This window comes from Artemia franciscana, chromosome 7 (assembly GCF_032884065.1).
Source record: "Artemia franciscana chromosome 7, ASM3288406v1, whole genome shotgun sequence".
Lineage (NCBI taxonomy): Eukaryota > Metazoa > Arthropoda > Branchiopoda > Anostraca > Artemiidae > Artemia > Artemia franciscana.
Genome location: NC_088869.1, coordinates 22,874,001 through 22,889,849, shown reverse-complemented (window position 1 = coordinate 22,889,849; position 15,849 = coordinate 22,874,001). Strand labels below are relative to the sequence as shown.

The 15,849-nt window shown below is 35.2% G+C and overlaps 1 protein-coding gene and 1 long non-coding RNA gene across 2 annotated transcripts in view; both read left to right on the top strand.

Annotated features, from left to right (window-relative positions):
* LOC136029007 (zinc finger protein 43-like) overlaps positions 1-2,414 on the top strand; it is a 65,302-nt gene extending 62,888 nt beyond the window's left edge. The window contains exon 8 of the mRNA XM_065707016.1: positions 1,864-2,414. Coding sequence (XP_065563088.1) covers positions 1,864-1,894 — 31 coding nt within the window. The 3' untranslated portion in view covers positions 1,895-2,414. The remainder of the gene's footprint in view (positions 1-1,863) is intronic.
* A 153-nt stretch (positions 2,415-2,567) lies between these two features.
* On the top strand, positions 2,568-10,004 carry LOC136029018 (uncharacterized). The gene is made up of 2 exons (XR_010617946.1): positions 2,568-2,888; positions 7,265-10,004. It is a non-coding gene; the product is annotated as an uncharacterized LOC136029018 (long non-coding RNA).
* Positions 10,005-15,849: the final 5,845 nt, after the last annotated feature.

Genomic DNA, 15,849 nt, shown 5'->3' with positions numbered 1-15,849 from the left:
CAAAAATCCTATGAGGGCCAGGGCTTCTTTACACAAGGATTTCTAAGATTGTTCTTTAAAACTTTAAGGGGGTTGTTTATCCTAGGATTTCAAAGATTGTTTAGTCGTAGTTTCTCTGATGCTTAAAATTGCCTACGAGGGCCAGGGATTGTAAACCTAATAGAGTCTTTAAAAAACCTTCAGGAATTTTTTACTCCAGGATTTCTAAGATTGTTCTTTAAAAACCTTCAGGGGCTTCTTTACCCACTGGATTTCTAAAATCATTCTGTGAAAAACCTTCAAGGCTTCTTTACTGCAGGATTTTTAGGATTGTTATGATGAAAAACTTTAAAGACTTCCTTACTCCAAGATTTCTAAGATTGTTACATAATAGTTTCTTTAAAACACCTTCAGAGGGCTTCTTTACTCCAGGATTTCCTTGAATGTTCTTTAAAAAAAAACTTCAGCCCCCCATCACTTCATGATTTCCTTTTAAAAACCTTCGGGGCCATCCTCTCAGGTAAGGGCATAGTCCTTAAATCATCCCAATATATTCACACATATCAGCCATTTCATGCTAACAAATTTGCAGCCATATGAAGAATCGTTATAGAGACTATTGATTTTCATGGAAGAAAGCCTTCCCGGGTAACAGAAGCCTAGTCTGCTCCTATTCTAATGGGGAACCGAGTGACTCCATTGTCCCAGGGGGATACAAAGACGGCAATTTGTACGGAAATTTTATTTTTCTTCTGCTAGGTTTTGAATGTAACACAATAAGATTTTCTGTAAACGGATATCTCTCAAAGATACCAACTGGCGAGTCTCTCATTCCTTATATTCGACTAAAAAAAGGTGTACATACCTAAATTTAAACTACTATTATTCTCTAGATAAGACAAACATCTAAAAACCCATGGTTCTCACGATGATAAAGCAACCTTATTTCTCGCAAATTCGTTAAAATAGCTTCTAAGCAAGTTGGTAAAAATGCAGAAGTTGTGTTAAACCTTTAATTGTGTAAAGCCATATTTCCTACCGAACAGATGCTATTATATAGGAGGGGTGCATCCCGTTGTCTGATAAATATATGCATTAAGGCAAATCGTAAATAATTACTTTAGGACACGTAACATACATAGCGTTAAATAATTATTGAAAATAGACTCGCTTATATACCAGCTGCTTTCGCCCGGAAAATATCAGCCTAAGCCCTTACATAAATGTATTTTATCAATGAAAGAGGGTGAATGATATTCATTATACTAAAATAGCAAATAAGCGTCCCTTTCTGACGATACTAATGAACCCCCTTCCCCGAGTTGTAACTCAAAGGTTTAGTGATTGTCTAGCGTATTCTACAGTACATATTCTTCATAAAATTCTAGTTTAGCTAGTTTTCCACAATGTTGAAAAAGGGGGCTAGGAAAACGAGATGAGGGTCTACATACTTGTCCTGAGAATGTATTTCGAGGCGCGTTCCAGAACCTATTATCATTCTTTAAATAAATAAGCGCTAAATTTCTCAGATGGGGTGATTACTTGCATGACAATTTAAGATGGAGAGCAGATATAGATATGACAATGATAAAGAAGGGAGACGTGTTTAAATATTTAAACAACATTTTATAAAGCTTTTATAACAGTATTACAGCAAGAATAAAACAAAAAAAAATCATTGGGGAATTAAAAATGATTAGGTAGATCGAATTCTTTACTTTTTCGTTAATTTTTTTTTCTTTTATCATCGTGGGCCGTGAAAACTATTGTTTTCTAGGATAGATACAGAAGGAGTAGGGCATGATGGGGGGCGAGTTATATTTTTCTCTAAAGAAGTTGTAGTTTTTCACTTTATGTAAAACTAAAATTTTATTTATTTTTAAGGAAAATTTGGACCAATGCCCCCTTCGCTTAAAAAGGGTAAAGGCATGCGATATGACAACAACAACCACTCTGCAAAGTCTGAACACGGCCCCTATACATGGCAAAATTAGCGGTCCCTCTATGACCCCCCTCAAAGACCTGCACCACAGGACAGTGAAGCTTCTGGACCTTCGAAGCCTCTTATGCGAGGTCATGATGCACCCCCTTTGGCCCATCGCATGCAAGCTGCTGATCTTAATGCAAGTTTAAAATCTTTGAAATTTCTGGAAAAGCTTTATGTTTTGGCGGTAAAATCTAAATCTTTTTCAGTCTAATGTATATTCTTGTAGAGGCTAACGAAGGGAGAAAAACTGGAAAGTGTTGGGGGGCCGTGTCGTTTCTTACTGGAAGAGGAATGAAATTCCCACTGCTAAGGAAGCAGACCCATTTCGCCTTAATAAAGGGAAAATAACTAGGCTCTTGACGCTCCTAAAAATAATCCGTTCTTTCAAGATTTGAAGGGGTTTTTGCTAAAAACTAATAAGGTGTTCTTAAGATCTTGCATTCTAATATTGAAAAGTTTTCTAAGAAGGAGATTTGAGTGGCGTTGTTCAATAGGTCTCTTGATTCAACTTAATGAGGGAAAATATCAGGGGCCCTAACTATAGTTTTGAGAGTTGACCCAGGCTAATAACTAAGATCTTCATGCTTCTAAAAGTAAAGCATTCTAGTGTTTAAAATTTTTTAACAGAAAATTTGAGGATGCTTAAATCAATATTCCTTTTCAGCATAATAAAAGGCCCCCGGCTCTTTAGTTCTGAAGCTCCTGGATCATAAATGCATCAACGGAGTAAGAATTAGTGTTCTTTTTCCAGGCTCCCGAGAACGATGATTTCATTCAATTGATTATCGACCAATTGGCTCATTTCTACGGCATAAGAGCGAGCATCCCCTGCCATAGGCTCTTGAAAATAATTTCCAAGCTGGATTGGCGATCTTGAAATGGATTTCTTTGGACCAGCACCAATGAACACCAACAACACTCAGTAAGTTTTTTTAAAACTCTTTAGAACACTATAATAACTGAAACGTAAAGGGGGCCATGTATGGAATATTTTTTGGTCATTAAATTTGTAGCTCGTACTTGGGTTGGCTATGGACTCTAAGGGTCTATGTATGGAATAATTTCTGCTCATTAAATTCGTAATTGATAGTGTGGTCTCAATAAATCCTAAGGATCCCTTTGAAGTTCCATGTATGGTCTTTAAATTCGTAACTTGTAGTGTGGTCTCAATACATCGGAAGGGTCCCTTTAGAGGCCCAAGTATGGCCATTAACTCTTTAAGTGTTAATGTAGTCTCAATGCATCCGAGGGTTTCCTTTGAAGGCCCATGTATGGTCCTTAAATTCTTATCTGGTATTGTGGTCTCAATGCGAACGAAGGATCACTCTTAAGTATTCTCTTTTCAGCCTAATACAAATTCTTTCGCAAGATTAAATCAAGAGTGTGACAATGAGCAAATAAGCTCTAATTATTTTTTAAATTCAAATACCAACACCAATGGCCTATATTGAGACGAGCCACTAATCACCCTTCCACCGTCCTTTTTTAGTGCAATGTACACAAGCAAAAATCTCTTATTGAAGTTCATTGGACACAGTTCAACATATAATAAACCCATGAACAATAACAAACCCACTACAATTAAACAATTAATTTACGAGCTCTCCTCCCTTACCCTTTTTTACCTCCTCCCCTTCCCTGCATAAAGAAGTCGTATTTCCTCCCCCTTACAGTATGCTGCCCTATACCCTCCCTACTCTGCCGCAAACCAGCAATTTCTTGACGGACGTTAATCACCATTCCCACCATGGCAATTACCAGGTAACAGCCGTTTAAGATCCCCTCCATTCCACTGCAATTCCCAGCTAAGCTAACAATATCCCCATTGAAAAAGAGTATTCTCCTTCTCCAGACTCACGCATTTCTTACTTCCTTTTGACTCCTACAATTAGCAAACAAACAACTGCTCGCTTTAATAACCATTTTAATTTTCCTAAGTTCCTTGTTACGAATGCTGAAAGCCTGAATTTCGATAAATTAACCGAACTAGAGGCCCTCTCCCAATTACACAAAATTAATGTAGGTAATTTAACAGAGGTCCAGGCAAAGAACCCTGACCTTTTAAAAAGCAATAGCTACTAATTCATAAGACATCGTCCTCATTACCACCCCCTAGGTAAAATGGGAGGCGAATTATTATATGTAGGTGACTATCTCTTCCCTAAATTAATTCATACTCCCAACCCTTCAGATTACGACGAAATCATTTGGATAAGTGTGAGACCCAAAGTTGTGCCTCTCCCTTTTAATTTGACTGTTTTTTGCTGTTATTACTAATTCCCAAATCGAAACACTGCACAAAGACAGCGGTAAATAATGACGAAGACCACACTGCCTCTCCATAATATAACAACAAAAGCGAGAATAATGAGGACTTTTTTCCCAAGACAGTGAATCAACAAAACCTATTTGAATATTTCGGCCTTATATCTAAGGACCGTCTTCAGCAAAGAAAAAAAAAACAATAAAACACTTACAATAAAAATTCTCAGTTAAAAATCCATTTTTTTTTTAAATAGCCTTGGCATCATTACTTCTTAACGAAAAGTTCAGCCAAGACTGTCTGATAAAAGCTAACATTTTGCAAGATAAAAAGGTTCATTCATTTCACTAACTGTATTTATTAAAAATTGGAATGATTTCTTATTGCGATATTTGCCTTCTCTGCAGCTAATCTGATAGTTCTTTTGATATTGGGCTTGTTTTTGTTCGTTCCTATTTTTGTTTTATTTTGAATTAGATTATTTTCTATAATTAATTTTGTGTACATAGGGTTGAGTGTGTATTCACCCAAGTCTCTATTTAGGGATGTGTTATTATTTAAGTTTCGTTTGATTTCGATTGCCTCAAGGACAGTTTGTTTGATTCCTAGGTCATTGCTAATTAGAATTGTTTCGTCAAATAGAACATAATGGTCTGGATTTTCAAAAATATGATTACTTAGAGCTGAATCGAAAGATATGGAGTTATTTTTATATTTTAATGCTTTTTCAATACTTTCTTTGTGTTGCTGCAATCTTGTTCCTAAATTTTGGTGGGTTTCCTAATCTTGTTCCTAAATTATTACATTGGCCGAACCCACCAAAATTTAGGAACAAGATTGCAGCAACACAAAGAAAGTATAGAAGGAAATTCGTTGACGATTTAACTGTCTTAGAAACATGTTTCAAATATCAAAGAAGTAACCCATTGGACAACTTGGAATCAATATAGTATGAAGCTGTTGCTAGTGATATGAGAGTCAACTATTTAAAGTCAACAGTTTTATCAACTAATTTCCTAGAAACTCCCCCTTCTTTCTCCTATCAAATCCCCCCTGAAATGTCTGTTAATACTATGAAGTTACTGGGTGTTACCATCTCAAATGACTTAAAATGGGATTGCTACGTTAATGATTTCTTAAAAGGTACAAATACTGCACAAAGGTACAAATGTCCCAAATCACATTGTTTGAGGGTTTTCCTCTCTTTTGAACGTCCTACCGTCAAATATACTTGTCTTCTTTGGCATTCTGGCATCTCCAATGAATTGTCAGACAGAATAGGTTGACTTCAAAACAGTTGCCAAATAAATATCTTCAATGATGGTAAAGTGCCTTACATTTCCCTTCTTTGGAGAGCAAATCTAGTCACCCTTAATGAAAGAAGAGCACAAATTTCCTTGCGTTATGCCTACAATGCCGTGCATAACCCTCGTACTACTTGTCTTTTCCATAATTAAACTTCATCCCTCCTCCCCCCAAGCTGAACCCCATTTTCTGTTTCAAGAAAAATTCCTTTCTTGCCAAAAATAATAGTTTCCAATGAAAGATATAGAAGAGCATTCATCCCTCACATAGTTGAAAATTAAATCAATAGCCCCCCTTCTCACTCCACTTTCATCTTGTAGTTTTAGTGTTTGTTTTATAATTGCAAACTTTGAAATTCTTGCTAATTAGAGTTTTGTTTAAATTCGTTTTCCCTGTTTTAGTTTTACGATTTTTTTATCGTTTGACTTTTTTTTACAGCAATTTTATGATTTTATGACATTGATCATTTCTTGAATTTTTAATTTCTGACTTTTGTTTGAATTTGTTTTTCATATTTTAACTTTACAAGTTTTTATCGTTTGACTTTTTATTGATTGCAATTTAATGATTTTGTACTGACACCAAAGTGAGAATTCGGCCCTTTCAGGCTTGTGATGGCCTCTTCATTGAAATAAATCTTATCTTATATTACTCTTATTTCAGCAAGATTTGGGCACTTCTCGAAAAAAAACATTCATGAGGTGGGAGGAAGGGATAGCGCGAAAGCATCAATTGCTAAAAAAAAACTTGCTCAAAAATGAAAAGGCGGGTGATGTGTACTCGCATTACACACAAACAGAACTTCGTACGCTTTACCCGGACTTGCATAATTTTAAGGGCGTTTTTTCGGATTGGGTGGGAAGTATTTTCAACAGGGTAGAGAATTTTAATGAAAATGGGAGTGGGTCAGTTGTCTGATTTATTGAAAATTTAGATTTTAATGTCACAAACTTTTTAAAAAAGAAATTGTTTTAAGAGATGGGATGGGGAGGGGGTGCAAGATATGATGTAGATTTAAAGGGATGTAAAGGTGTGCAATATTTTCGTTTCGATACGGGGCTAGAGTGCTTCAAGCATTCCGTCCTCGTCATAGAGTTTTCTAAAGTCGATTTTAATTGTTTAAAGGGACAATATATTGTTATGCCACCAGAGCGTAGCTTAGAACGTCTGACCCTTGGGCATTGGGGGTTGTGTTGAGGTTCTGTTGAGGTTGTGTTCAGCTTTTGTTATATTATCTTTGAACTATTTTAAATAAAATGGCTATCTGAAAACTTTCATCAGTTTATTTCGGAACAAAAGGGCGTGGGAAAAGTCTGTACAAGTATCCCTTCTACAAGAGCCATATATGCCTCCAGGACATGATTTACAACACCTGCCCCCCGGGCTTTGGGGAGTTATGTCGACACCGGAGTTTTTGTTATACAATCTTCGAACGATTTTTAACCGGATGGCTATCTCAAAATTTTATCGGACACATTTGAGGGGGGGGGGATAATTTCCCTCTGATCTATTTTGACTCTTAAAAAATGAACTTGAAATTTCAATTTCCAATCAAATGAGCCCTCTCTGACGTTTATACGAGCATCTCTTCCATGAAAACTATATATTCCCCCAGGGCATAACTTACAAAACCTGTCTCCGGGCCCTAAGGGGCTTGTGTCGACCCCGGACCTTTTTTTATATAGTTTTTGAGCTATTTTTAACAAAATGGTTATCTCAAAATTTTGTAGGATGTATTTGGGCAAAATAAACCGTCCCTCATCGACACCATACGAAGGCGCAGGTGGAGCTACCTCGGACTTGTGCTGCGCATGGACGATTCTAGAACTCCAAGTCTACTTTTTTTCTGGTTACCCGGAAGCACCCGCCACAGAGGAAGACCCAAAAATACACTCCGTCGTACCTACAACAACGACCTGTGGCACCTTCACGCCTCAATACAGCCAGAGTGGGAAGACATCGTCGCAACCGCAAGTTTCAGAGACGACTGGAGACTCTTCTTGGACGCCTCTGGAGGCACAGGAGGATCGAAGGTCTAAGGTAGTGTAAGGATTTGGGCAGAAAAGGGCGTGGGCGAGGTTAGTTACCCTTGAGTGACTTTTGACGGTTATAATGGACAGTAGAACTTCCGATTTCCAATCTCACGATTCCCTCTGAAGTTTATACGACGACCCCGTCCATATGAAGTGCCTCTGGGAAAAAATAAGTAAATAAATAATAAAACATTAGAGCCGTATGGCTTTTAATATAGGTAAAGCTATAGCGTTGCCTCTGATATATAAAAATGATAGCCGATCAATCGATCAACAGCCAAAAACAGTTATAAGCCGTTAGAACTTCATTATATTATATAAGGCAATAAAAACCAATCAATCGACCAGCAGTCAGCATAAGTGATTTTTAAAGATCATAAACCGTTAAGGACAGTTCAGACAGCGTTCGCAAAGTTCGTAAAGTCGTTCGCAAAGTTCGTAAAGTTGCTTCGTTAACCTTCCGTAAACCTTTACGTGAGCAAGCATTAAAGTTAAACTTTAGTTAACTTTTTTCGTTAAGTTCATAAAGTTGACCAATAGGGAAAGAGTTCCAGAGCAAAACTTTTAAATAGATTTGGAAATGTGGAATCAGGAAACTGAAGATATGCTGATTTCTCTTGTCCGAGAAAAGCCTGGCATACACCAGTCTTTCCAAGGAAAACACAAAGACAGGATCTGCATTTAATACATTCCTACTGAATTAGGAATGGTAATTATTCTTTCCGTTAATCTTAAGAGTAAAATTTTATTGCGAAAAGAAATTTATGGTGATTATAAAAAAAGAGCCTGAAACCCCGTGAAAATTGCATTGGAATAAAAAGTGCACTATTGGTATCAGCATGGTCAAAAACTTTGCATAGGACAATTACAGCCATTTACCTTGAACACAAAGAAAAAGCACTTTTTTTGCAAGGTTAGCATTGATGTGTCTCCTTTTTTGCTTTTTTTTGTTTTTTTGCTAGTGCCTTTTTTTAAGTGATGGAAAAGATTGAAGGGCAACTATTTAAAGAATAAATAGTTGAAAATTGAAGGGAACATATTTAAAGAAATCAGCACTGTTATGTACCATCAGTTTGGTGATGAGTTTACAGGTGAGTTGAACACTTCTTTTGCTGTTTGCTTGGACTTAGACCACATATCAGATACTATAGTATCTGAACAAATGCAACTATTGCTCACTCATTCCTTCAAAGCAGGGGAAGAACCAGCAGTGAGGTCCACAGTTCTTTATGGATGACCACTCATTCGAGAGGTCATCACTCCAAGGACTGGTGGCCCATTCCTGAAATCTGAGTGATCTCTTGATGGAGTAATGACCTATTCTTGAAATCTAGGTGACCTCTCTACGGACTGATAATCCATAGCTCCTTATCTTTTCAAAACCTTTTCTCCAAAATATGAAATGCTTCAGAAATTTGAACAAGCAAGGATAAAGCAAGATTAGGATACAAGCAAGGATAAAGCAAGATTAGGATACAAGCAAGGATAAAGCAAGATTAGGATACAAGCAAGGATAAAGCAAGATTAGGATACAAACAAGGATAAAGCATGATTAGAATACAAGATTAGAATACCAAAAAAAATCATACCGAGGATCACGAGAACAACGTGAAAACAGGCTTGCAGCTCAAAGAGATAATACCAAAAGTAATCGTGCTGAGGAATCACAAGAACAACGTGAAAACAGGCTTGCGGCTCAAAGAGCTAATGCCAAAAGAAAGCGTGCCGAGGAATCACAAGAGCAACGTGAAAAGTATCGCCTGGGATTCAGGTACAGCCCAGTCGTTGATTATAGCTTGAGTAGATGTGTTCAAATCGGGACTATGTCTAAAATGGTCCCTATTGCAAGGCCTTGAAATTTAATGGTGAAACAATGGAAATGTGTTGCGCCTCAGGAAAAGTTAAACGTCCTCAACTGCCTGCACCACCAGAGCCATTGAAGACTTTATGACGTTACAGACCGGGACACTGGGACACAAATGACGACCGGAACACCGGGACACAAGGAATATAAATGACAACCGGGACACTCAAAGAGAAATTACAGACCAGGACACCAGGACACAAATGACGACCGGAACACCGGGACAGAGGGAATATAGATGACGGTCGGGACACAGGAACACAACTACAACGGGGACGCCGGGGGGGACAGGGGGATATATAAATGACGACGGGGACACAGGGAATATTTGATTAGCAATCACCATCAACAAAGCTCAAGGGCAATCATTAGTAAAATGCGGTATAGATCTGAATACGGATTGTTTTTCCCATTGGCAATTATATGTTGCATGTTCAAGATTCGGTAAATCTGACAATATATTTATATGCACAGACAACGGGACAGCGAAGAATGTTGTATATTCTCAAGTTTTACGTAGTTAAAAACTTATATATATATATATATATATATATATATATATATATATATATATATATATATATATATATATATATATATATATATATATATATATATATATATATATATATATATATATATATATATATATATATATATATATATATATATATATATATATATATATATACATATATATATATATATATATATATATATATATATATATATATATATGTATATATATATATATATATATATATATATATATATATATATATATATATATATATATATATATATATATATATATATATTCAGAGGTGGGACACAGGGACACAACTACAATGGCACGTAACTAATATGGCGCGTAACGACTTACGTGCGCGGTGGAGCTTGGGGGGGGGTGGTTGCGAAGCGTCCCCACCAACAGCTAGTATATATATCTATATATATATATATATATATATATATATATATATATATATATATATATATATATATATATATATATATATATAAAACACATTCATATGCATTTGAAGTGTTGCAAAGTATATGATAGTATTGCAATGTCGTCATGCATTGTATAAAAGGTGTTGTATAAAGACAAGGATTTTTATTTGCATGAAATATGCCTAGAGAATGACTCGAAAAAAGGTACCAAGCTATTGACCTTTTAAGATTCCCTCAGGTGAATACGCTTAAAATTTTGAGTAGCAAGATTTGAATCCCATGAGGGGGCATCATGCTATTAGAAATTCCTAGGTGGGCATGGCCCAAACATGGTTGGGAGCCACTGGTCTAGGCTAAGAACCTAGATTAAGCGCATACCCCTCGAAAGTGTTAATCGTTTACGCCTCTGCAACTTTTTCTCTTCGGTTTAGATATGAGCACACGTCTAAAATCAGAGTTCTTTTGAACTCTGACAAGTCGACTAAACCTAATTGGCCAGAGAACACGGTTCCACTGAGACATCGAAGCTTTATTAGTTACAATTGAAAAAAAGAGAAAAATAAATGTGTGGTTAGAATATTTTTATTTAACCTCAAGTATGTGCATACAAGCTTGACATAAAGTGCACATGTCTACTAGTATACTTGGATGCCAGCTATTATTTAAAATTAAAAAATATTTAACGTGGACTGGCTGCGTATCTGTTGGGTAAAGTGTAAACAGCTAAGTCTTTGGTATACCTAATCTGCTCTTCTTTATTTCACCCGTGGCACACTCCTAGTCACACCCAGTGCATCTACCCCATATGTGGCTTTTCTTTTGAAAAGTGTTCTTTAATTCCATTGGTTTATTTTTGTGACGTATTTCATATGTCAATTATACTTCTAAGCTTTTTTTTTAGAAGAAAATAAACTTAAAAGTCAGGTTAACTGATAATCTGTGCAAAATCTATACTGACAAAGGGAGGTATTTTCGGAGAAATAAAATTACTCCGCCTATTTTTAAACCGACTGGTATTTTTATGTGAAATATTAAGCAAGTAAAGAAAACCCAGAGTTCTCAAGCTGCGACTTTTTTTACAAGTAAACTCTATGCTATCTATATATATAAAAATAAGTTGTTTGTGTGTTATGTCTGTCGAGTGACGTCATGTCATTATGTCGTCATGAAGTTAGTTGCCGTCATGTTTGTTATGACGATGGCGTCATTAAAGGTATTTATGAAAATCGTTCAAAGACAAATTTTTAATTGTAAGGAGATCGTGGACGGAAAAATGTTTAATTGTAAAATGACTGAAGAACCTACAATGACAACTGCCGAGGAAGCTGCTCAAAGAGTCTATGCCAAAAAACTTGCGGCTGATAGAGAAAGTAAGAAAAGAAAGCGTGCCTAGGAATCACAAGAACAGCAAGAAAAAACGCATATATATAAAAATGAGTTGTCTGTCTGTCTGTCTGTCTGTCGAGTGACGTCATTATATGACGTATGAATTATTTCATCATATACCAATTCAAAAACGAATGTATTCAAGCCGAAGTAGCTGAGTTGGTAAAGCGTTATGTTCCAGGATCCAGGTCCGAGAGGTTCCAGATTCGAACCTTGGCTTTAGCATTAATACAAAATAAGAAAAAAAACTAAAAAGGTAAAAACTACAAAAAAAAACACTAAAAAGAAAATACTAAAAAAAGTAAAAAAGCTAAAAAATAATAAAAATAAAAAAAGGTAAAAACTAAAAACTGAAAAAGAAAAAAACTAAAAAAAAACTAAAAAAAAGGTAAAAACTACAAAAAAACTAAAAAGGAAAAAAAACTAAAAACTAATAAAAAAACTAAACAAACTAAAAACTGAAAAAGAAAAAAAACTAAAACAAGGACAAAAACTGAAAAATAAAGGAGAAAAAGAAAACTAAAAACCGGAACACAGGGAATATAAATGACGACCGGGACACTCAAAGAAATTACAGACTGGGACACTGGGACACAAATAACAACCGGGAGATATAAATGACGACCGGGACACTCAAAGATAAATTACAGACCGGGACACCGGGACACAAATGACGACCGGGACATCGAGACACAGGGAAAAAGCTCAAGGGCAATCATTAGAATAATCAGGTATAGATCTGAATACGGATTGTTTTTCCCATGGACAATTTTATCTTGCATGTTCAAGAGTCGGTAAACCTGACAATCTATTTATATGCACAGACAATGGGACATCGAAGAATGATGTATATTCGCAAGTTTTACGTAGTTAAAAACATATATATGTAAATATATATAAACATATATTTTAAAAACACACACATATATATATATATATATATATATATATATATATATATATATATATATATATATATATATATATATATCTTTCTATATTCACAGGTGGGACAAAGGGACACAACTACAATGGCGCGTAACTAATATGGCGCGTAACGACTTACGCACGTGGAGGGGGCTTGGGGGGGGCGCGAAGCGCCCCCACCAACTAGGTGTTGGGGTGGCGCTTCGCGCCATCCCAACAGCTAGTTATACATATTAATCTGCTCTTACACGTTACGAATTTTATCACGTTACGGGTGTTACGTATTTTCTGAACGTTATTAAATCAGAAAATCTTTAGAGTGTTACAAAGCTCTCAGATAAGATGCAAAATCCGAAAACTTTTTAACTGAATACAACAAAAAATTTTCTTTCTTTAAATTAATATCATTTATGGAGGATGGAAAAATGATCGGATAGTGTTTATCACGTCTCTCCACAACAAAAACATGATATAGAGATTTTTTTATTAGGAGCGTAAGGGGTTAATGGAAGAAATTCAAATGTTTTATTCAGAGTCACACAACGACAATTCATGTTGGGTACATGAACAAGAAAAAACCCTTGTGAAAATAACTACTCATTCAAATTTACAGCATTAGTTTTAATCATATGATAGATTTAATACTTTTAAATATTGGAATTAACATTATGTATTATGTTTTTTACTTGATAAATTTATTTATATAAGATTAAATCAACTTACATTTTGGAGTTTTGAGGCTGAATTGCTCTCCTCAAATTGTTGTTAAAATCCAAATCCTTTTAGTGTTTTTCTTGTAGTTTTGAGGATTAATTATTATCCTCAAACTTTCTTGAAATTCAAATCTTTTTAGTTTTTTATTTCTTCTAGAATTCCTACTCCTACAATTAGGAATTGATTGACCGCCAGCAAACACAGCTGCAAAATTCGACTGGAACCAGCCCGCGAACACCCTACTGGCCCCCCCGCAGAATCCTACTTTTCGGGCCCTCCTTATCCAAATTATCAAATAATTGCTAATTAGTATTTCCCCTTGAAATAAATTCTTGCATTTGTGCCTGCAAGCAATCCTTTGAAAAGGGCTAAGAATTCTATATGATCACATTTTTGAAAATTAGGAACAATTATTGACTATTAAACTTGGTTAATTGAGGCCAAAAATAGTACCACGCAATTAAATCACCGGTATTTTGAAGCCGTAGAATATTAATCTTCCTGACTAATTAATCTTTGAATAATAAATGCTACTACTATGTGCAAAGCCGCATTATCAGACAGGCTAGCAGGCTATGTGCTTTAGTCTAGGCCCCTCCAATCTTGAGAGGCCTACTAATACTGTTTTTTCATTTTATTTTAATAGTTGTTTCATTAAATGCGTATTGATAAGGCTGTTTACCAAAATTTTGTTTTTGGGGGTGTGGGAAGGGTTAAAAAAAAAATGAGAATTTGTTTATAAGCATTTGGTACTTTTTAACGAGTCGGACAGAAATTTTGGGGAAGAGGAGTCAAACTTGGTAACCCCTGGATACGGCCTTGCGTGTTATTATTTTAAAAGTTTGCACTACTGAATAATTGGATTACCCTAAATAAAATTATTTTGTTAGATATATCTTAAAAACGAAACGGACAACAGTGGCACCCGTTTTATCCCCTTATCAGAGATAAGGGTCCACAACTTGACATCTCCAGCAGCCTACTTCGATTAGAATATATCCTATCTAAGGGGAATTAGCTTAAGCTTACAACTTACTGACGAATATAATAATAATATATGGATTAGTTTATATAATGAAAAATTACAGTGTAAAAATTTGTATCTGAGGTAAATTCAAAGCTAAATCCCTTACATTATTTTCCCTCAAGCAATTGTAAAAAAATAAATTGTGAAATTTCTAATTTTAATTTAACAAATGAATTCTAGCTAAGTAATTACCTTAAATTTTTCACTTCAATCTTTGACATTTTTCTAATTTACTTTTGAAAATTTTCAGTTTCAACCAATGGAACATTACAACAAGACTAGCACAAAATAAGGAACAACTGTTTCAAAAAAGGGATATGAGAGCGAAATAAAATAAATCACTAAATCAAAATAACGAAACAAACTAAATTCGTGCCACAGAGTCATATTTTAGCAAAAATATCTCACACTTCTGTGAGCACTTAAACTGTGAGTACTTAAACTATTTTTGATACACTTCTGTGAGCACTTAAACTATTTTTGGCATTGCAAAGGAAACAATGACACCAAATACAATGCTGGTAACTAGCGACGCAGCAGCAAACATACCTGCTGTAGCAGCTTGGTCAGGAGTAATTAATTAAAATTATTAAAGAACCAATAAAATAAATTAAATAAAAAATTTAATTAGATTTAAAATTAAAAAATAAGTAGAATTAAAAAAAACTATTAAGTTATAAATAATTAGATTTAAATTAATTAATACCCTACCGGGCAATATTGAAGAAATTTTTCCGTAATCCTTCAACATCTTCCTCCTTTTCTGCACAACGCTTTTTATTTATCCAAGTATTCACTCGGACATCAAACAAGCCGATCCGAATTTTTTCATCGAAAGCCGTTACTATACTGCCGTCACCTGCTTCCTCACCTTCAACGTAACTGCTTTGCTGGGCAACTTGATTCCTAGTTTGGTTCAGTGGCCAGGCCCAAAGCTCCTTCCTGTCCTTCTTTGGCTAATTTTCATCCCCCTTTTTTTTATAAAGTCTCAATTGCCAGCCTTTAGATGTGACAAGAACCCATCCAGTTTTCTTCAAAAATAACTTGCTTTACTGGACTGGTGCTGTCTTATTGGGAGTCATATCTGGGTATTTTAGTTCATTGGCGATGATGTATTATCCCAGGTAAATTTTAGATATTAGATTACATTTCTCTTTATTTACCTATATAATTCACTTAATTTTTAGCCGATAAATGATCGTCATGAAAACAATCTTTGATGTCATGGGTGCCTGAAGCCAAGCGAGTATTTAATGAAACGTTTGTTTAATTTTCAATTTTTGGGGGTATTAAGCTACTCTGCTTGTTTTTGTTTGCTTCCTATTTTTATTTCTACCTGGGTCTTTTCTTTGTATCGTCAAAGTGTTAATAAATATATTTATTTTAAATGGAAGGTTTACGTTATTA